Below are 22,120 nucleotides of genomic sequence, written 5' to 3' on the forward strand. Positions count from 1 at the left end.
AACGGTGCGATCTTCATTCTGCCCCTTTCCTGTTTGTTTCCTAAATCTACGCCGTTCATATTACTTTATATGTATCTAGCAGGACCTTTCCCCTTCTGAGTGTCGTCATCACTACTACCCGGAAGCTAGGGTGACGCATGCGTGGTCTGGCCGAGGGACATGGCCGCGTTGTCGGAGTTGGAGCTCGAGAAGTCTGACGAGAGAGATGGCGAGGGAGAGGTTGATGATGGAAGCGGCTTTACTCTGGAGGAGGTGCTGCGCCTCGGGGGCACCAAAGTAAGAAAGAGACGCTGAGGCGGCCAGGAAAGGGATCCAGGGAGGTCCCTGCGCATCTTTCCTTCCACGTGGTGGGAAAGGGGTGAGAGCCATGGGTCAGCCTGGCTCCTTTTTCCTCGGAAAGGATGTGCTTTAACAGGCGGAGTTTCTCCAAAAAGGGCATTATTCGCCCTGGAAGGAGACGTGATCTGTTTAATGTTGGCTTCTCACGTGTTGCCGTCTTTTCGAACTGGTGGAAATAAATGGCAGATCCACTGCAAGTGTAGCTTGAGGGGTTACACACATAGCGGTAGTATGTGGGCAGCGAACAATTTTTGTTTTCATTTTTAAACATTTCCTCTTCCTCCCTCGCTGGGTTTTATACAAAGAGCCTTCTGGCCCCATGCGGACCAACAGATAATATTGTAACGGAAATGTGCGGCCACAAATTCTTATGTCACGACTAACCTGTTGTCCTTAATTTTTTTTATGTGCAGCCACTGATCCCCCCCCCCTTGATTTTTGTACATGGTTTTTAGTAAAACAAAAAATAAAAACCCAGCAGTTTGAGAGCAGGTGGAACATTTCTTAATACTGGATAGTCCTTACATTGGTGGATATTTCAGAGGTGTGCAAAGTAATTTAGAAGCAGTAATGGGCAATGTTGTCTGCGTATGTTATAAGCCTGTTTGCAATATGGATGTTTTATAATGCATGCACTGTCAAATGATGAACACGTTATCCATGAACACGTTGCTGAGACAACTTAATACTTTGTTTTATTGCAGCAAGATTATATCATGCTCGCTGCTTTGAATGAGACCGAAGAAATTGTAGATGGTGGAAAAAAAGGTGCCATTGATGATCTGAAGGTTGGTGAATTGGAAGCATTTATAAAATCACTGGGTGTGAGCAGCTATTCAAGTAAATTCCTGGTTGTAGCAGATGAAGAAGAAGAAGAAGAGGGAGCAGCAGTTGAAGGAGAACAAAAACTACGAGAAAAAGAGAAAGTCAACCAAAAGGAAGTAAACAGAACTACAGTAGCAAAAAAAGAAAACCAAGTGAAAGGAAGTAAAGGAAAAACAGAGTCAAGTAATGCCCAAGATAATAAGAAACAGTCAGTTCCCAATGGTGCTTTGTTGCTTGGAACAAAAAAAGACAAGGAAGTGGACACTTTTCAGTTTCATGAGCGGCAGATACTTCTTATAAAACCAGGGGGCAAATGGTATGATCTGGAGTATACAAATGAATTTTCTACTGAACCCCAAAATCAGTCCCTTGTATCCAAGTATAAGGCCTTGGCTGAAAAGCTTTACCAACAAGAGGCAGACCTCTGCAAGAGTAAGGCTAATCTATGGAAAGGATCATCATCAGCTTGGATGAAAACTGTAGTATCTTCAGGGACTCTTGCTGACAGAATGGCTGCCATGACCCTTCTTATCCAAGATGCTACTGTCCACTCACTTCAGTTTATAGAGAACCTGGTGAATCTGATCAAAAAGAAAGGTAGTAGAAGGCAGAGTTTAATGGCCTTGGATACTTTCAAAGAGCTTCTCATGACGCATCTTCTACCAGACAATCGTAAGCTGTACACTTTCTCCCAACATCCTTTTGGCTCTCTGGAGAAGCTCTCAAGTGGCAACAGAGACTCGAGGGACAGGCGCCTGATCTTGTGGTATTTTGAGCATCACCTGAAGCACTGGGTGGCTGAATTTGTGCAAGTGTTAGAATCACTGAGTCATGATCCCCTGGTGGCAACAAAAACCCGTGCTCTTGCTGTTGCACATGAACTTCTCTGTAACAAGGTAGAGGAAGAGAAAGCTTTTCTTGTGCAGTTAGTAAACAAACTGGGAGATCCTCTAAACAAAATAGCCACCAAAGCATCTTATCTCCTAGAGACTCTGCTTCATAAGCATCCCAACATGAAAGGAGTGGTGTGTAATGAAGTGGAGAGGCTTCTCTATCGATCAAACATTAGCCCCAAAGCACAATACTATGCAATCTGCTTTTTGAACCAGATAGTTCTTAGTCATGAGGAGAGTGAGCTGGCTAACAAACTCATTACACTCTACTTTTGCTTTTTTCGGTCTTGTATCAAGAAAAAAGATGTTGAGTCCAAAATGCTTAGCGCTCTCTTGACAGGGGTGAACAGAGCTTACCCTTATGCTCAGACTAGTGATGAAAAAATAAAGGAGCAGATGAATACTTTGTTTAAGGTTTTGCACCTTGCGAACTTCAGCACTAGCATCCAAGCCTTGATGTTGCTGTTTCAAGTAATGGATTCTAACCAGACTATATCTGACCGATATTACACAGCCCTATACAAGTAAGCATCACATACATTTTAATGTTTCTATTAAGTAGCGTTTTGTAGAATATTTACTGCTGATCATTTTTTATTGTTTATATTAATTTAAATTGTGAATATTGTGATGGCAAGAGAACTGCTTTGTCCCCCTTTGCATATCAGTAGTTGCCTGTCTGTTTTTGGCATTGGACAGGTAAACTGTTTTGCTTGACAATTCATGCCAATGTAGACATCTGTAATGTGGAGGGTTCTTTTTGTTATTATTGGTATTTTCCAATTGATTATCCTTTATTGAAGCAGGGTTGAGCCAAGAGCCTCCTGTTGTACCAGTTTTTCGTTTTCCTTCCTCTGAACTCAGTTTACAGAACAATCTTAAGTGGGGTGGGGATTGAAGTGGCAGATAATCCAAAGGCTTGCTGGCTTGCACCACCCATGGTGGCAGTAGAACACACTTCTTTTTGCCCCTGTACTTCTTACAAACCCTTACTTTGCCTCTCCAGTTGAAATAAATGGTAGATGTATGTCAATGGACCTTTCTGCTGGCATAGTGGAGGACTCACCAGCAAAGGTCCCATCCACTGCCCTAACCTGATTGTCAGTAGATCTGAGTGTTAGGTTGCTCTGTGAATGTTTAAATAAAACAAATGTAGAGATCTGAAGGCCTACTTTTACCCCAATTTTCAAAAACAAAAGGGGAAAAAAGAATGAAAAATAAAATAAAATGGGTTCTCCCCCCATTTTTCTGGCCCCCCATGCCTTCACATATCTAATCAAATGTGACTAATTATGGGATATTATTCATTAATCAGTGTTCCACTTTAAACTAGGGTGAGTAAAATAATAATAATTTTGTGTCGACAGTAGTAGTAAATGATGCAGCTGTCATATGTTGGTCTGTACCTCAAATTCAGAAGAATGAGTGATTTTTTGAGCAGAGGTTAATGCTGATAATGATTATTTCGCTTTTGCAGGAAGCTGCTGGATCCAGGATTAGCACTGTGTGCCAAACAGTCTATGTTTCTCAACCTTGTCTACAAATCTTTGAAGGCTGATATAGTACTGCGGCGGGTGAAAGCTTTTATAAAGCGATTGCTTCAAGTCACCTGTGGTCAAATGCCACCATTCACCTGTGGAGCTTTGTACCTTGTGTCCGAACTTCTGAAAGTAAAACCAGGGTTACGAGTACAGCTGCAGGATCATGTGGTATGATATCTGTTTTATGGAGTTGTTCTTACCCTCCCTATGTACAACTAGCTGTTGACTTCAGTTAAAAAAAATGCTTTCAATCCACAATTTTGGCTTTATAGGCTATCCCTGGAACGTAACTTATCAGAGTTTTGCATGATCACCACACTGGTTTCATCTTAAAACTGATTCATTTCCTAGGAATCTGATGATGAGGAACATTTTCATGACCTTGAAGAAGCTGAAGAAGAGGAGGAAAAACTTGTAGATGTTGATGAAGAAACAAAAATAATAAAAATAGAAGAATCTGTGAAACTTTATGACCCAGCTTCAGGAGCTTCATGGGTACATCACCAAAATCTAGCAGGTAAAAATTGAAAAAATGTGAGTGAGATTCATCTGGTAGATGTTGAGTGGAATGTTTCAGGTCCTATTAGAAGGTATTAAATTCTGCAAACTTTAATCTGAAGGGTGTTACCCAAAGGAAACTTTCCTTATCCCAACTTGTTTATGTGGGGGGGATTGAATAGAGCCAGAGGAAGGCCATCTGCTAAAAGTGTTTGGGAACAGTGTCAGTACATAGGACATTGCCAGGGTTATGGGCCATTGTTACTGCTGCTGTATTAACATCTTTCACGAGACATCCGCTACTTAAGTGGTGTCCCCCCACCTCCTCTTGGTTATATTTCTGTAAGTAAAAAGTGCTTTAAAATGTCATGTCTCATTCACTTCTCCACCCATCTTTTGAGTTAGGCTGTTGTCATTTCCATTTTACAGAATGGGAACTGAAGCCATGAGACTTTGGCTGGGCTCTCATGACTCCTCTCATGTCCAAGTCCAGAACTCATGCTTTCTTGTTCACTCTGGTTTCTCATCTGTTCTAGACATCTGGCAGCTCTGTGTAATAATGAGAGTATTCTTCTTTCAACTAATCCCACCAGATGTTGCAATTGCACTAAAAGAAACTGGCTTACCTTCCCACTCTGCTATCTAAACCAACATGCATTTTGCAGACTGGGTTGTATGAAATTGGAGCAGGGCACAGAGATTTTTATTGTACCTTTTGTGGTGTTACTAGGTGTTCCCCTTTTAAGTATCTAGATCTGTTTGTCTTTGATGATACAAAACATGTCTTCTTTTTCAGGTGGCAAGAATTTGGGTAGCTATGACCCATTACATCGAAATCCTTCATACTGTGGAGCTGATAGAACAAGTTTTTGGGAACTAAAGAAGGTACCATTTTTCATGAACACCAGGAATTTCAATATGGCTTTTGTGGGAGGGATTCCAGACAACTTTATTTTATTTTTGCAGAAGTTTCCCTTTAACAGTGGGTTTGGAGTCATTTCATTGGGTTGGATCCAGAGTTAGAGTAGGCTCATTTAAATCATTTGTGTAAGTTAAGTCTCAGACCCATTCTAAGTATGACCAAGTGTGGAATCAACCTATTGTACAAGTTTTAAGAGGAGGGGAGCCTTGTTCAAAGATTAGTGCTGGCATCTCTCTTATGACTTTACATTGGAATAGGTCTAAGATAACTTCCACCAGCCTCATCCAGCACAGACGCTGCTCAGGAATTATGGGAGTTGCAGTGCAACAACATATGGAGGTCATCACGTTGGCTATCTCAAGCCTACAGCTCTCTCTCTCTCTTCCTCCTCCCAATAGAGGTTACTTCTCAACATAGGGGATGGTAACATAGTGCTGCAAAACATTTAGATCGCCTACGTATCATGGGGAGTTTCCATATTGGCACCTGCTGCTGGAGCTACCGTGTTTCTCTGAAAATAAGCCACTGTCTTATATTTATTTTTCCTCCAAAAAACACACTATGGCTTATTTTCAGGGGATGTCTTATTTTTTCCTCCTCCTGCCACGGCTGGCATTGCTGCTGCGCCTATCACTATGTCTTATTTTCAGGGTATGGCTTATATTCCTTGAATGCATAAAAATCCTGCTATGGCTTATTTTATGACTACGTCTTATTTTCGGAGAAACAGGGTAGTGCAGAGCCTGTCTGATGAGGTAGATTAATGTGATAAAAGTGGCACTTAATGCTACATCTAATATGTGGAGAAGTCAGTTCCAGAAACTGCCACATGGAGAATCATGGACTCTTGTCATCTGGCTTCAAAGCTACTTAGGTAATTTATATACTTCAGCTACATTACAGACCAGTCAAGAAGTAAGGAATTAGGAACACGTTTATTAACAGCAGTTGGAACGGTAATAGACAGAAGTCTACTGGTATACAGTAATCAGCTGATTATTACGTACTGCAAAACAATATGTTTAGTATTTTATCCCTCTAGTGACCTGTTTTTTGTTAGTCATGTCATGTTTTATGATTTACGTGTGTACAATTTTGTAGCAAGAAAATAATAAATAAATAAGGGGGGACGGACCTGGAGTGAAAGTTAAGATTTCCATTTAATCTGTTAACATGGTGCCAAAAACTTGTATTGGAGTAAGATTTTATATTACAACATTGATTTTATTTTTCCAGCTTTCAGAACACTTTCATCCATCTGTAGCCCTCTTTGCAAAAACTATCCTAGAGGTTAGTTGAATTTCTTACTCTTTTTTTCACTACTTAGGTTGTCCTCTTGGATGTCCTGTCACATGTACTTAATGATTCGGATTGCACGTGAATAGTAGTTTCCAGACAGAAATGGGGGCAACAAGTAAATAGGGGAACTATTCTTGATACAAATATTTTTTTCCTGTAGAAAACCAGATTGGCTAGGGGTTCCACCTTGCTACAGATATTTAAATCAGGAGACAAGGCAGTCTTGTTTCTGCCTGTCTCCCACCTGTCCTATTTTCCATCCCTTTCTTCACTTGTTGTGTGGCACACCTGAAATCCTATGTAGCAGAGCAGGAATAGCCACTGCTGCCTTGCCTCCACTGAAAGGATTGTGTGTGATCCAGGTTTCAGAGAGGCAACCTATTTCATCTTTTCCTTCGTCTGAGTAACATCACTTATTTGTTTGCTGAATCCAGACACATGTGATTCTGCTGCCAATTCCATTCATGTATTTCTTGATGCAAATTGACACTATGAATGTTAACTTTGTTTCAGGGGAATTACATTGAATACACAGGTGATCCTCTGCAGGACTTCACTCTAATGAGATTCTTGGATCGTTTTGTGTACAGAAATCCCAAAGCTTCTAAGGGCAAAGGTATGGACCCTAACAACATTTGTCAGGTGTAGCAGATAGGTTAAGGTTAATAACAATTAATTTTTGGGGTGATTTCTTGACTTTCTAATGCAGAGAACACCAGTAGTGTGGTAATGCAGCCAAAGACGAAACAGTCCATGAGTGATGTACGAAATCTTGCGGGTAAGTAAAGAGCTTTCATTCTAAAGATTATAGTCAGTGGTACCCTGATCATAAATACAATGCATTGTACGATCCATCACTTTCAGTGGAAGATATTTGCACAATGGGTTTTATCCAATATTGCCATTCCATTCAGGAATGGAAGCGGGGCCAATTTTTGCTAATTCCTCCTTCCTGCAGCCCTCATGCTGTTGTGGAGGGTCCCCCATCCTCAGTAGAAGATGAGGGAGGCCTTGGAAGGGGAATTGACAAACATATTCCCCCCCAAAATGTTGTGATCCACGGCATCAAACAGAAGGGCAGTAACATTTTTTTTAGCATTTGGATGCAAGAAATAACAAGTGTTCATTTGATGTAGCTAATACTCTTCACTGTTAGATGCCAGAAACCTTATTCCTTTTATCATAAGTGTATCATAAGAGTGAGTCAGAAAGACTATGGTTTGTGCAAGCACAAACCATTCTATTTTGGGGGAAAGCAGGCAGTAAGTGACCCCCCCATGTTCTTTCACACCTGGTTTGCTGTTTCAGCAAGCAGTTGGGTAAATTAAGGTTATAATCTGCTTTTTTAACACTACATCTCCTGTTAAGGTAAAGGTAAAGGGACCCCTGACCATTAGATCCAGTCGTGACCGACTGGGGTTGCGTGTTCATCTCACATTATTGGCCGAGGGAGCCGGCGTACAGCTACCAGGTCATGTGGCCAGCATGACAAAGTTGCTTCTGGCGAACCAGAGCAGAACACGGAAACGCCGTTTACCTTCCCGCTGTAGCGGTCCCTATTTATCTACTTGCACTTTGACGTGCTTTCGAACTGCTAGGTTGGCAGGAGCTGGGACTGAGCAATGGGAGCTCACCCCGTTGCAGGGATTCGAACCTCCGACCTTCTGATCAGCAAGCCCTAGGCTCTGTGGTTTAACCCACAGCGCCACCTGCGTCCCCACATCTCCTGTTAGTTCAGCGTAAAAACATGTAAACAAATTTATATTTGTTTATATTTATAAGAAGAGCCTGCTGGATCAGGTCAGTCGTCAATCTAGTCAAGCATCTTGTTCTCTCAGTGGCCAACCAGATACCGGTGGGAAGCTCGCAAACCCTCTCCCCTCCTGTGGTTTCCAGCAACTAGAATTCAAAAGCATTACTGCTGCTAGCTGCAGAGGTAGAGCACAGCCATCGTAGCCGGTAGTCTTCTTTGGCCCTCTCCTCCATGAATTTGTCCATTCTTTTAAAGTCTTCTGGGTTGGTGGCCATCACTCACTGTCAGTTCAGAAGTCGTAAATGTATATGTGTGAAATTTGCCCAGACATGCATCACTTTACACTTGCTTACATTGAATTGCATCTGCCATTTTACTACCCATTCACTCAGTTTGGAGAGGTCCTTTTGGAGCTCTTCACAATCTCTTTTTTTGTTTGTTTTGTTTTAACGACCCTGAACAATTTAATATCATCGGCAAACTTGGCCCCTCACTGGTAACTTCTAACTCTAGATTGTTTATGAACAAATTAAAAGTCCATGTCCCGATACCAATCCACTTTCTCTGTTTGGAGAACTGTCCATTTATTCCTCCTCTGCTTCCTACAACTTAGCCAATTTGTGATCCTCAAGATGATAGCTAGTTCAGAAGGAGAGACATCACATTAAGAAAAAAGAAGGAAGGGGGAGTGATGTTATTGGATACAGAGTTCATTGTTAGACTCTCAGAAGTAGGATCCAGATGAACAGTTAAGGCTTTAACTCATTAACATTACTGCTAAGGATATCCATGTTATGTAAACACCAGTAATGATGTGATGTACAATAGTGGTTTTGTGGGACCTCTCAAATTTCCATTTGTAATCCATGTTCCCATGATATCCTATAACTACATTTCTTCTGCCTAAGTGATCTAAGCAAGAAAAATTAAACTTAGCTTGGATTATATAATAGATTTACTTGTTCTGATTCTGTTTAATATTAGGTTATTTTTTAATTTAAAAGTTAAATTCATTTTACATTCTGAACTTTTGGGCTCTGGATTACCCCCCCCCCCAATTTTTAAAGACTGGGTGGGTGAGGGAGGGGTATTCATTTTGCACAGAGAGATTTAGTTGATCTCACTGGTTTGATCGGTTTTGAAGCTAGCAGCCCTAAAGACATTGCTTAGGAAAAATGTGTGTGACATGGCATTTGAATGACCTTTATAGCAAGTTAATTTGATAAACAACCATCAGTTATCTATTATTTTATTTCCAGTGAATAGCAAGGAATTCCTTGCCCAAGATGAAAGCAAAATCCCAGTAGATGAAGTCTTTTTCCACAGGTATTGAGATCTTTGATTGATACTTCCATGTGTGCATTGCTCTTAATTTTGTTTCCTTTGGGGAGGGTTTATTCTTGGATATGCTTTCTACTGTTGTGAAAGTATTACTGCAAATCACTTCCATACATTTTTATAGGATCACGGCTGGGAAAAATGGATATTTCAACTTACTAGATAAGATAAATGGAGGAAAAAAGCTTTTAATAAAACACATCCATTTCTAGACAACAGTTCCTTGGAATGTTCCATACATTTCAGCAAAACAGCAGGGAATTTTCCCAGAATAACTGTGCTGTTATGGCTCATGTTCTTCCATCAGGTCATCAGCAGCACCTGTATTTATTATGGGATGCACTGGTTGGTTGCTGGTGATTCTGTTTCAGCCCTGGAGAAGGCAGTGTACTTACATCTGCTTGCAAATAAGACAACTGCTTATCTAGTGTTATATGACCAGAATAAGAATCTGGAAACAGCAGATTATACCCAAGCCTGTCTGGCGCATAGATAGCCCCATCTCTATCGTCTTTTGGGAATGACTTGTTTGTTAAAATGGGTATGAAGGAATGGGCTTTTTTGTGCTGAAATGGGAAAAATGCGAAGTAAGGTAGGAGATGTGAGAAGGTCATTACAGCTGTTTGAACGTAAACCAGATCAATTTTATGTTATCATTCATGACATTATGGCGCATCAGATGTTTATTCTAGTGTTTTACCATGGAGGAGAGGGAAGGATATATAACCTCCCACAAGCGCCATGTGGTAGCGTCACTTTCTGTTAGCGTTTGGAAAGAAATGCCCCCACAGTAGCCCTGAACCAAATTTGCTCTTTTTGCCAGCAAATGAATGTTGTGACACCACACTCTGATAAATCATCTTGCTACCCTGTTGTTACAGGGTGGTACTAGCCCAATTGTCTTTATAATACAGGGGTGGGAAACTTCAGGCCTAGGGACCATACATGTTCCTCTAGACCTCTCCATCTGGTCCTCAGAATGTTCCCCAGGCCACACCCTGCACTGGGCTTGCTTTGCAACCCAAATGTATTTGTTGGGCTGGAAAGTGTCCTTGAATTCTAATGCTTCTTGTCTGGATAGAACATAGAGAGGGATTTGGGAGTCTGTGTAGAAACCAGCCTAAAGCACAAAGATAAAATTTACATGAATTGCTCTGCCCACTTTTGCCTCTGGCCCTGCCCACCAATGGCCCCTGGCCCCTGAAAGGTTGTTGCAATAGGAAGTATTGACTTTAAAACAGTAGGAAATTGCTTGATGCTTAGGCAAGTTTAACGTCTCGAAATATCCTTATTTTATAAGTTCATCAAATCAGGATGTCTTAATAACCATGTTTTATATGAATGTGAAAACATTTCTTTTTTCTTTTTAATACGCAGATTTTATAAAAAGTTGGACTTGGAGAAGGAGAAAAGGAAACCTGCAAGAGATGATGAAAGTGTGGAAGATGTGGATGATGAAGAGTTTGAAAGAGCTTTAGGTGAGACTTGTCCCATTTTTCACCTCAACCAGCCTATAGTTAATCAAAGAGATGGAGAGGACTTTGGCTTCCCTTGAAGATGGGTAGTAATCCTTTGGCAGTTCTTCTAAGATTGGTCAGCAGATGGAACTCAAGTTGATGTGAATTTCCAGTTCAAAGATGTGGGTGGAGAGATGAGCCAACTCAAGCTAAACAACTGCTTACACTACAGTGTTGCCTGGTTGCTCATCTGGTATCTGCTCCTCTATTTGGTCTTGGTGGGTTGTTAGGCGACAGTTGCTTCATGCAAGAATATAGGGCACATTGCAAATTATAACAAGTTGCACTTTGAAACAATTTGTCTTAAATACCAAATCAAAATGTTTTAATTTTGCCACCTTCTTTCTTTCAGATTCATTTGAACATGATAGTTATTTTGATACACTTGTCAATGAGGACCTTAATTTTGCTGAGTAAGTTTTTTTTTTTTTAAAGGGAATAAATAGAGTTTCTGACTGGATAAAGCAAATTGAGTAAACTGAGTGTATTGTGTATGTGCATTATGTCACAAGGCTCTTCTCAAATGTATTCAGCCTCAAATGTATTCAGAATCTCCCTTCCCTCCTGAAATATGGCTACATTCTTCTGTAATTATGAATCAACCAAATTACAAGGAAGTTGATGCAATTTCTGTGTAAAAGGAACAGCCAGACTTCATCTCGCTTGATCTCCTTAGTCATGATCTAGTTTTGGGGAGGAGGTGATTTGAGAACCTGAGCTGTGACTCCTAGGGGTGCAGACAGTTGTGAAGATTAGGGCACCTTCTTCCCTTTTCCTTGGAAAGGATTTGTATTCTGCCTTATATTCTACACTGGCCTACCCAGTAACTTTTGGCCGCCAGGTGTCATTGTACTTAGCATGGCCATTGGTTGAGGATGATGGGAGTTGTAGTCCAAATGCATCTGTTGGGCTGCAGGTTCATCCTCCATACTATTAAGTATGCTGTGGATCAATATAGCTACATTCACTCTGCCACCTGGCAAATACACATCTTTATATATATATAGGAGAGATGGAAACCCTGCTGCTGAATGGGCCTGAGCTAACTTATCTTGTAGGTTCCACTCCCATTAATATTCCTTTTTCATCCGTAGGCATGTATTAGGAGGCTGGTGTAATCTATCTGTTACTTGCAATCAGGTAGTAGTTTAGAGTGATGAAAGCTGCAACCCGATACACACCAAGTGGGAATAGGCAGTACTGAAAACAATGGGGTTTAGAATTGCAGAGCCAATGGCATGATATATCTTCTGGGCGATTCAGTGTGCTGCTTTATATGTAAACACGGATTGAAATAGTTTACTCTTAAATGAAGGCATCTCGAAGAAAAGCTTAACCACATTCGGCTTCAGAGATTAGTTTTTCCACAGATGGATCACTTTGGGTTCCTTCCCCCTACGACGTTTCCACTCCCTCTTAGCTTAACAGTTTGGCAGCACACAGCACTTCCCTCTTGCTGGCTCAGAAAGCCGGCAAAGTGATTTTCACACGCTCATTGTGTGTTGGTGTTCCCACTGCCTTAAATTTCATACACTCTGAAATGTTAGTATTACAATAAAGCAGGCTTTTGGGTGGAATACTGATATGCTAGGATCTTGGTATATTATATAAGGAGTTTATAGCAGATTTCATTTAACATTTCCCTTGTTATTTAGCATTGTGAAAATATCTGTAGAATACTTTATGAACTCATTTATTGTGGAAATACTCGTGTTATGTGCCTGATAATTTTGGAGTGACTCTATGGGCATTCATCCAGTAAAACCCCATAAACCAGCTTTGCAATTTGCTATTCCTAGAGCAGGCAGTTTTACAGGTCAAGAGAGAATTGATCAAGTAATGGTCTAGTATTTTGTAAAGCTGCTAACATTCTGTGCTGTATCCAGTGGTATTGTTTTGTTTGCACAATGTCATTTGCTTCCCTAATGGAACTTACCCACCCACCCCCTGTAAAATCCACCTAAATCTATTCTGGGGCACACAAGGAAAGGAGATGAAGTGGGATTATTCTATGGATAGAAACCACCAAAACCTGTTTAGTTATGGTATGTGCATTAGTTTAACAAAATTTGAGTGTTTTGTTTATAGACTAAACTCTGTCTTGTTTGCTGTTTGTGATCTTCCTAAGCATTATGAGAAAGTTAAGTTAGATAGGTGGATTTTTAAAAAGCTTTTAAAATTGTATTTTTAAATCAAATTCTAGTAATATAAAAAGCAAAGGAAAAAAGAAAAGCCAAAGTGATGAGGCAGCATTGGACGATTCGGAGGAGGATTTTGATGATCTTGATGATGAGGAAGTGTCTCTGGGTAGTATGGATGAAGACTTTAGAGAAGATCTTGATGAAGATGGAGGGACTTTTATGGATGTCTCAGATGATGATAAAGCTCCAGGTAAAAACACAAATGCACTTACTGCCAAATTATTAAATTGCTCGCTTTTTTAAAACACAGATTTTAAATGCCATAGGTAGCTAGCTATTTTTAAACCTACTTGTTTGCCTTAGTGTTCCATCAGATAATTTATGTGATTTCGCTGGAGCAGAAGACCACATAAGTTAGGTGTTGTGGTGGACAGATACGAAGGGTGCATGTGCCAAGGCTGATAACGGATCATCAAAAATAAGTGTTGCATCTACTCTTGCATCCTGTAGAGCAGTGTTTCCCAAACTTGAGTCTCCAGCTGTTTTTGGACTATGGCTCCCATCATCCCTAGCTAGTAAGGCCAGTGGTCAAGGATGATGGGAATTGTAGTCCAAAAACAACTGGAGATCCAAGTTTAGGAAACACTGCTCTAGAGCCTAATTTCATGTTAACATTGGTCACATTAACACTGTTGACTAAACTAAAATGACAGTAATTGGACCAAGCTGTAGTATTCTTATGTGCAATGAGCATGGTTGAATAAACTGTGCCGTCCTATTGCATTTTCAATACAGTATTCAGAAACACACTGTAGAAACATGAGCTGACTAGGAGTAGCCGTTTTGTGGAGTCTGTATGTAGGAAGTGAGATAACCACAATGTTTCAGGCAGGCAGTTACTTTCTCTTCATGAAAGCTGAAAGTGTTTTCATATTGACAAATCATCCGTTTTATGATGTAGTCCGAGTAAAAGTTTTAATAGCTTTCCTTTTTGATAGATGACAATAAAGAGGAGCATGTCAAGCCTGCCAATAAGAAAGGCAAAAGAAAAAAAGAAATGGATTTTGCTGGATTGATGAAAGGTAAAATAAAGTCCTCTTAATATTTGATAAAGAAAAACAAGGCAGCCTTGGGTGTCAGAATGCCTCTCTACTAGAAATGTGACTCAAGTCACTAGTTTGCTGTCTTTCCACTCAGAATTGTGAAGAGTTTCTGAGAGGGCCAGGGGTCTGTATTAGCTGTGCTGGCTAGATATAAGGCACTTGAGCTTCAATCCTATATCCCCTTTACTGGAAGTACACCCCACTGAACTCAGTGGTATTTACTTGTGCATATATTTTTATAGGACTGCACTGGTCATTAATAGACCCATTAAAGGAAAATGATCCAAGAGACAGAATTTACTCACCTAATCACATTGACGTTTAAAATTCTGTTTTGGTTAGTGTCCGAAAATGTGCACGTCCAGTTTGAGGAAGGAGAGGCAAGGTATTAAGAAAATCAGAGCAGTGTGTAGTTGTTATGGGGGAGACAAGATGTGGTTGTGATAAAAAGTGTGATACTGTATAGAAAGTGCACTTATTCTTCGTCAATAAATAATTATTTGATTTTCGTATCAGACACAGAAAACCAGATGGAAAGGATTCGTTTTCAGCAGGATAGTTTTCTTTCAGTTGTACACCTGGTCTTATCAGAGATGACAGGATAACTGGTTTAGAACTTGATTTGAACAATGCAACGGTTAGATGATATTTGCCCAAGCTCTTAAAGAGCTAGCATGTAAAACTGCTAAGGTACTTTAAATCCATTTCTTTACCTAGAGGAATAGTAAGTGGTAGACTATTTGGTACAGGGACAGTGCTGTCAAAAAAGTTAGAGATCATTGTTTATAAAACATTGAGAAAATGTTTTTAAAAGGATGGAGTTTTGAAATTTAGCACCTTGTTGAAGATAGCATGGAAGAGGCTGAAAAGTGCTTCCTGGGAGTCTCTTCCCATTTCCTGCTCAAATCCATTCCCCACCCAACCCCCCACCCATGTTCTTCATGTGGAATAAATAATTGCATATTAATGTTTTAAAGGGTCAAAAGAAAAGAAGAAAAGAAAACTAAGAGACACTGGCATCCTTGCTACTGCAGAAGAAGTAGGTGCCACCATTTTTTCTTTTTTAAAAAATGTGTTTGGTCTGCTGGTTATCAAAGTACTAATCATCATCTTTCTTTTGCAGTTTGGTTCCTTGCTGGATGAAAACATTGGGTCCAAGTTTGATAGTATTGGGATGAATGCAATGGCTAACAAAGATAATGCAAGTAAGTGACTTTTCATATGCTCAGGCCTTCCAAATGCTCACGTGAAACAAAGGGAGGAGCATATTTATTTGATTTCTATCCTATTTCTCCCAATTGTACCTTCTCTTCCCCAGTGCCACCCCTGTGTGCACTGCACACTTCATGTCCCCACCTGTGTTGAGCAGGAAAGTCTGAAAAGAGCTTCTAAGTGTGTTCTGAAGGGTGCTTCTAAGTTCCTTTTAAGGATTCCTGCTCAAGAGGAAGTTGATTCACTCCAATGCATTTAGAATCCCTCTTCAGACCTTCATGTTCAACTTGGGAAGGTGGTTGGGGTGGAGGGGATGCATCTGGAGCACGCAAAGCCTTCCCACTTTGAGCCTCACGGGATCCTTCTGGATTCCTGGAAAGGGCTTAAGATTCCACTTATATCCTCCCATATCCAAAAATTACATGGATAACCCAATTCCAGTGTATTCCATTATTTAAAGAATGTCTAGAAACTGGCATTTGAACCTTACAGAACAAGAGAGAACTAACTCTTGATGGACTTTGAACAGTTAGTTATATACTAAAGTAGAATTAGACCTTTGTGTAATATCTCCAGCTGCTCTCTTGCAGCTTTCTCAAAAAGAGAGCAGCATGGTCATCTCCAGAATTTTGTCAATTCCCCTTTCCCCAATTACTACCTCCCACTGTGAACTTAATTTTGTGCAGATTAATAATAATAATTTATTATTTATACCCCGCCCATCTGGGATTATTATTGTTTTAGTCCTGTAGTCTAAAACACCGTTTTTAAACACCTGAAAAGCATTCTACACCTAAGAAATTACAACAGGTTCATTATGCCTGTAAAAGGTAAAGGGACCCCTGTCGCAACCCGTTCTGGGACTTCCGGGTTCGGTGTGTCCGTAACTTGAAAAGCCGCAACCCACAGCGGACGTAACATGAGGTATAACTGTAATGTTTTATGCAGCATTTTCAAGCAGATTAATGAAGCATTTATACATCCAGTAGGGCTGAGTTTGTTACTTGTAGACAAAGTGGATAACAATTGGTACTTAAGATATTATTGGAACATCCAAAAATGGAAGTGAGCTGCTAACTGCTATGTTGCCCAACACACAAAGTATTGATTGAGCTGGCAGCACAGTAACCAAACCTCCTTAAATGCCTATTCTAGGTAACCTTTTTGAACAGACTTTTCAGCATTCTATCTTAAGTGGGCATTCATACGAAGTATGTTAAATGGAATTTGAAATAAATTGCTTGGTTATGCAGTACCTAAGATTTTGGTGTGTGTGTGTGTGTGAAACAAATATTTTGCTCCATCCCTTTTATGCAAGGATTCCATCATGTGCTTTAATATACCCAAAAACATGCTTCTTTGGAAGCATTAGACAATGACTATGATCAACTTAATATGCCAATGGTACAATGGATGAAATTTACCAAAGGCAATTCATTTATTGAAATTCCAGTTCCACATGGTACTGTATATTCCTGCGTATAAGACTACCTTTTAACCCAGGAAAATCTTCTTAAAAGTCGGGGGTCGTCTTATACGCTGGGTCGTATTTGTGATACGGCGAGTATATCCCAAACTCTATATTTTAACTGGAAAAGTTGGGGGGTCGTCTTACACGCCCAGTCGTCTTATACACCAGAATATACGATATGTTGCTGGATTTTGGGTTCTTGCTAATAACGTTAAAAAAACCCTTAAGTTTGCATTTGTAGAAAAGTATATGATGATTAGCACTGAATCTTCAACTTGATAGAATTCATTCCTTATTGGCCCAAATTACATTTAAGTTTGAAAAATGTAAGCTGTTTGAGACAAGATGCAACTGTTGAAAGTGAGGAGGGAAACTTTGTATTTATTTGTACATAAAGCATTTTGTGTTTTTTAGGATAAAACATGGCAGAATGTTTGTCAGCCATGAATCTCTTTGACTCAGGCAGTATTCTTTGCATCCATAAAACTTAATGCCAGATTTTCCCAGGATGTAGTCACTCCGAACTTATCTATGTGCTCTCTGTCTTCCTTCATTAGATGTCAAACAGCTCAGGTGGGAGGAAGAACGTAACAGGTGGATTCACAATAAGGATGTGAAGAGCATCATCAAGCAGAAAAAGAAGTTTAGACACAAAATGCTGAAAAACAAACACAAAAGTAAAAAGATAAAAAAATAAATATGAAGATATTTAATGTAAACATTTAAAAAATTATTTTTACTTACATTTAGCTTTTGTTGATTAACCATGCTTTATGATCTTTCTCCCTTTTTCCGTGAAAACCAGCGTATTCATTACACTTGTAATAAACTATGAAAATAGAAGAGAGTCTTTTATCTTTTGCACAACTGAATAAAGATTGACTTTTGAAGATCTAATTTTGATTGAATATATCTTTCTGATAAAATTGTAGTAGGATTTCCTTATCTGCACTGGAATTTTTTATTTCTTATTTTAGTGCTGGGGAAGAAGAATTACACCAACATTAATGATCACGTACCTTCTAGGATAGATGGGTATCTCCTATGCATTTTTTGTCTGAAATCTGAGAAAATAAAAATGTTAAGTTTGTAACAACAGTACAGTGCACAAGATTTCAGTCACAAAAATTAAGTAGTGTACATTTTATTACATGGTGGCTACATTTCCTAGGTTTTTTTGGTCATAAATACCTGTGGTAATGTTACAGGTAATGCAGCAACTTGGTTGCTTAGCCTCCTCAGGCCATATTTCCAGTTGAAGACTTGCAGAACTTGTCACATTGGTCACAAAAGTTGAAAAAGGGAAGGCTATCAGGCTCATGTATACTTTGAAATCTCTGGTAGGAAGTCTAAGATAGCACAAATTAATCTTTTAACACATTGCATCACTGTCTAAAACATCACAGGGGGATGTATAAAGTTCTCATTGTTTGTAATGAGATCCACAGGGAGGGCAGTGCCTTGCCCTTTGGCTGCTCTCATATCCAGAATGTGCCCTACCTTTCACTTTAAGAGTGGCATATTGGGACTTGTCATGGTCTATCTCAGTTTAAGGGAGAACAGGCGGTGGTTGTTTTTTTTAAAGGTGTGCCACAGAGTTCCATTACAATAGTAACTCAAATTCTCCTTGTCTATCCTGAGCATTTCCTACCCAGATACCAATGTAATGCTCACTGCAGATAAAGCGTGGAGGAAGCTTTTTTCCGTTACATGAACATACAACTCTACCCAAAGGAGCCCTATTCTTAAGTTAGTCAGTACACAGAAATGAAAATAGGATGCCTGAACATGAAATATCTAGGTTGGGAACAAAGACCTGCACATAGCAGCAGTGCCGAATCAGCACCAGGCCTATCCATGATAAGCAGGGAAGCTTCTACACATTCTTCCTTGATTGCAAGTACATGTGTCTGTGCAAATGAACCTAGAAAAGTGTTGAATGTGCATACCTGGCATAGGCAGGGTTTGTGTGTGCAGCCCCATGACCCCTATGCAAATAGATGTTTCCTGTTCAGAGGCAATGCCTGTGAAAAACTGCTGGTGACTGGTAGTATGCTACTTTACAACCTAAACAGGCTAGATCCTGAGACCCACTGTACTGTAGTTTAAATAATTCCAAAAACTGAAGAGCTGTTCCAACAAACAGCTTAACTGCTGTATCAGGAGTTTTGCAGTAACATTAGAGAATGTCACCTTCAAGGAAAACATCCTAATAGGCAATGGATATAGTTGCTCAGTAGACAGAATGAATGTAAATGACTGAGTTCAGAAAGGGTGTGTAATTATGTTGATTATAATACAAATTCTGAAATTCCTAGTGTTCTCTAAATTTTGCAAATGGAAATACAGTATGCTACTCTGCTTAGTCCTCCACTTAAGAAATGAACTAGATTTCAATGTACACCCTACTTTTATGTGTAAATAGCACTAATATTCTTGTGACTGCAAATTCTCTTGTCAAAATGCTCTGTGGATTGACAGTTATTTGAAAAAATAATGAGACATATAGTTTGTTACCTTGATTATTATCCATTTTAGCATATAGTGCATATGCACTAGTAACTCCGATAATTTCCACAAATATAACTCCTTTGAAAATCTTCCTTGCAAGCTCGGGATTCATGGCACAGCTAGTTCCAAGTTCTAGTAACAGAGGGGGACAAACATTTCATTAATGACATTAAAACAGGAAATAAGGAGAGCACTGCAACACAGTGGGGTGCCCAGACTACTTTGCTGGCGTAGGAACAGACGTACGCCATTGCCGGATTCTGATTCAGGATGAGAGGTCATGTTTTAAGTTGTCTCTACGCTGTAAATAAATAGCACCATAAACTTCTTTGAAGACAAACTGGACTCCGGCAGTTACTCTAGAGTAGCCACAACGACCCTCTGACAGTAAGGTTCATGTCTGCTGAGGATTCCGTACATGACCTCAGACACTACTGATGAGGTAATGTATGGTTGATCCACATACATGTTTATCATACATGTTTATCATGGATTGACTGTAGAATAAAGGGATGGTGTGCATAGGTGAACCAGTTATTCAGAACAGATGACACTTTCAATTTATCCAACTTGAAGACAAATACAATATTCAATACCCTGTTTCTCATATTTTAAGACATACCCATAAAATAAGCCATAGCAGGATTTTTAAGCATTCAAGGAATATAAGCCATACCCCGAAAATAAGACATAGTGATAGGCGCAGCAGCAATGCTGGCCGCGGCAGGAGGAGGAGGAACAAAATAAAACATCACTTGAAAATAAGCCATAGTGTGTTGTTTTGAGGAAAAAATAAATATAAGACGTGTCTTATAATATGAGAAACATGGTAGACGCTTTGCAGCTTGAGCCAAGAGCTCAAATTAAGCACGTTTCCACCCCAGTGTACAGGGAAACAAACTGTAGCCACACTTCAGAGGGCTAAGTGGGATGGTAGCTTAGCAGTGTGATCCTAACCATGAATTCAAATGGGGCTTACTCCCTGGTAAATGGTGATAGGGCTGCAGCCTTGATTTCCCACACGGAATGAATTTATGTGCTGCAAATGGTATACCATCCTATGTGCAGTTTGACACAAATGGTGAAAACATGTCTGTTTTGTTGCAGAATAATAATAAATTATTTGTACCCTGTGCATCTGGCTGGGTTTCCCCAGCCACTCTGGGTGGCTCCCAAAAGAATATTAAAAACAGGATAAAACATCAAACATTGAAAACTTCCCTAAACAGGGCTGCTTCAGATGTCTCCTAAAAGTCTAATAGTTGTTTAATTCCTTGATATCTGATGGGAGGACGTTCCACAGCGTGGGTGCCACTACCTAGAAGGCACTGCTAATTGCATAGAGGGCTGCATTATTTAAGGATCTTGTAAATGATATCATTTAAAAATCTTGCAACGTTTTTTCTGTGGGTTTTGTTTGGTATTGTATATGGGTGTTATTTATTCCCCCCCTTTTCACATCTTACTTTATCCTGTGCAATTACACACACACACACACACACACAATTTTTATATAAATTTGTATATACAGTATAGTTAAATTCCTTCAGTAGCACCTTAAAGACCAACTAAGTTTTTTATTTTGGTATAGGCAAAAACTTAAGTTGGTCTTTAAGGTGCTACTAAGGAATTTTTTTATTTTGTTTTGACTCAGACCAACACGGCTACCTACCTGTAACTATATATAGTTAGTTAGACAGAACTGCAGGGGGTCAACTAGAAGCACAACCTGTGCAATTTCCCATACATAAGTCACCTGAGCAACTGGATTTTTAAAGCTGAGCTCCTCCAGCTCCTCTGTGCAGGCAGGGGAGGCTACCAGCCGCCCAGCCAATGGGCCAGTCTAGGCAGCCGAAGGCCGGACAAGAAGCACCTCTCCTCCTCCCCATGAAACTGCTATCGGCCTACCCTCGGCTGGCCACGTGACTTCAAACCCCCCCCCCCCCGTAGAGCAGACGAGCCAGGAACAGAAGGGTTTCCTCCTTTTTTTGTTTCTTCCCCTTAGAGGACGAAAGAGTCACTTTCGCTGCTCAGGTTATGACACAAAGGCTGCAGCCGTACCTCGGCGTCTCTGCTCCACTCCAAATGTGAGAGCGGCGCTTTACCGCCAGTAACAAACGCAAAGGCGCCCGGCCCGAGGCGGCTCCCAGCACCGCGTCCGCCCGCGCGTAGTCGACATCCACTTCCGGAGGGGAAGTGCCGAGGCACGCATGCGCATGGGCGCGCGGCATCTTCCTTTCGCGCATGTGCTCAGCCTTCGTTCCTTCTCGCCGGTGCTGGAGAGTTTGCGCTGTGCTCCCTCTGACGGTCCTGTTGGGACTGGTCGTGTCACTGTGCTGGCTGTAGGTGGCAGTGTAACGCAGCTGTGTCTTGCCCATTCGCATAGGAAGGGACAGCCTTCCTTGCTACCAGCGGCTTCAATCTGGAGTGTAGAATTTGTCGCCGCAGCCGAACATAGGAACGTCGGCAGCTGCCTTATGCGGAGTCAGACTTTTGGCCCACGTCATAGCTGCCCAGTTATCCCCCTTTTTTAAGGGAAATTCCCTTATGCTGAATAGGCTTCCTCGTGAGAAAAGGGAAAACTTGGCAGCTATGGCCCACGTAGAGCATATTCGTAGCCCTTCCCAGAGATACCAGGAATTGAACCTGAGATCTTCTGTGTGTCAAGCAGTTGGTCTGCTACTGCGATCTTCTGCACGTGTGTAGGAAAAATTGGGCTGTAAAGTCACTTGCAACCCCCAGCTAAAGTTAGCAGCA

The 22,120-nt window shown here is 40.5% G+C and overlaps 2 protein-coding genes across 2 annotated transcripts; one reads left to right on the forward strand and one right to left on the reverse strand.

Moving 5' to 3' along the window:
* The first annotated feature begins 140 nt into the window (after positions 1 to 140).
* On the forward strand, positions 141 to 17,603 carry CEBPZ (CCAAT enhancer binding protein zeta). The gene is made up of 16 exons (XM_035110521.2): positions 141 to 276; positions 1,044 to 2,581; positions 3,535 to 3,766; positions 3,950 to 4,115; positions 4,893 to 4,981; positions 6,255 to 6,308; positions 6,831 to 6,933; positions 7,027 to 7,095; positions 9,330 to 9,396; positions 10,786 to 10,886; positions 11,278 to 11,338; positions 13,129 to 13,316; positions 14,065 to 14,148; positions 15,147 to 15,208; positions 15,293 to 15,374; positions 17,410 to 17,603. Exons 1-16 carry the CDS (start codon positions 160 to 162, stop codon positions 17,547 to 17,549), a joined length of 3,153 nt encoding a protein of 1,050 aa, XP_034966412.2. The 5' UTR covers positions 141 to 159; the 3' UTR covers positions 17,550 to 17,603.
* CEBPZOS (CEBPZ opposite strand) lies at positions 17,207 to 21,564 on the reverse strand. The gene is made up of 5 exons (XM_035108301.2): positions 21,425 to 21,564; positions 19,370 to 19,495; positions 17,872 to 17,916; positions 17,597 to 17,681; positions 17,207 to 17,510 (listed from the first exon to the last, which is right to left on the reverse strand). Exons 2-4 carry the CDS (start codon positions 19,473 to 19,475, stop codon positions 17,599 to 17,601), a joined length of 234 nt encoding a protein of 77 aa, XP_034964192.1. The 5' UTR covers positions 19,476 to 19,495; positions 21,425 to 21,564; the 3' UTR covers positions 17,207 to 17,510; positions 17,597 to 17,598.
* Positions 21,565 to 22,120: the final 556 nt, after the last annotated feature.

Source organism: Zootoca vivipara, chromosome 3 (assembly GCF_963506605.1).
Source record: "Zootoca vivipara chromosome 3, rZooViv1.1, whole genome shotgun sequence".
Lineage (NCBI taxonomy): Eukaryota > Metazoa > Chordata > Lepidosauria > Squamata > Lacertidae > Zootoca > Zootoca vivipara.

Coding starts and splice junctions, on each gene's coding strand:
- CEBPZ (XM_035110521.2), top strand. CDS start 160: ATGGCCGCGTTGTCGGAGTTGGAGCTCGAGAAGTCTGACGAGAGAGAT. Junction 4,982..6,254: donor GTTTTTGGGAACTAAAGAAG/GTACCATTTTTC, acceptor TTATTTTTCCAG/CTTTCAGAACACTTTCATCC. Junction 14,149..15,146: donor TTTTGCTGGATTGATGAAAG/GTAAAATAAAGT, acceptor AATGTTTTAAAG/GGTCAAAAGAAAAGAAGAAA.
- CEBPZOS (XM_035108301.2), bottom strand. CDS start 19,475: ATGAATCCCGAGCTTGCAAGGAAGATTTTCAAAGGAGTTATATTTGTG. Junction 17,917..19,369: donor TAAAATGGATAATAATCAAG/GTAACAAACTAT, acceptor TTATTTTCTCAG/ATTTCAGACAAAAAATGCAT. Junction 17,682..17,871: donor ATACCCATCTATCCTAGAAG/GTACGTGATCAT, acceptor CTATTTTCATAG/TTTATTACAAGTGTAATGAA.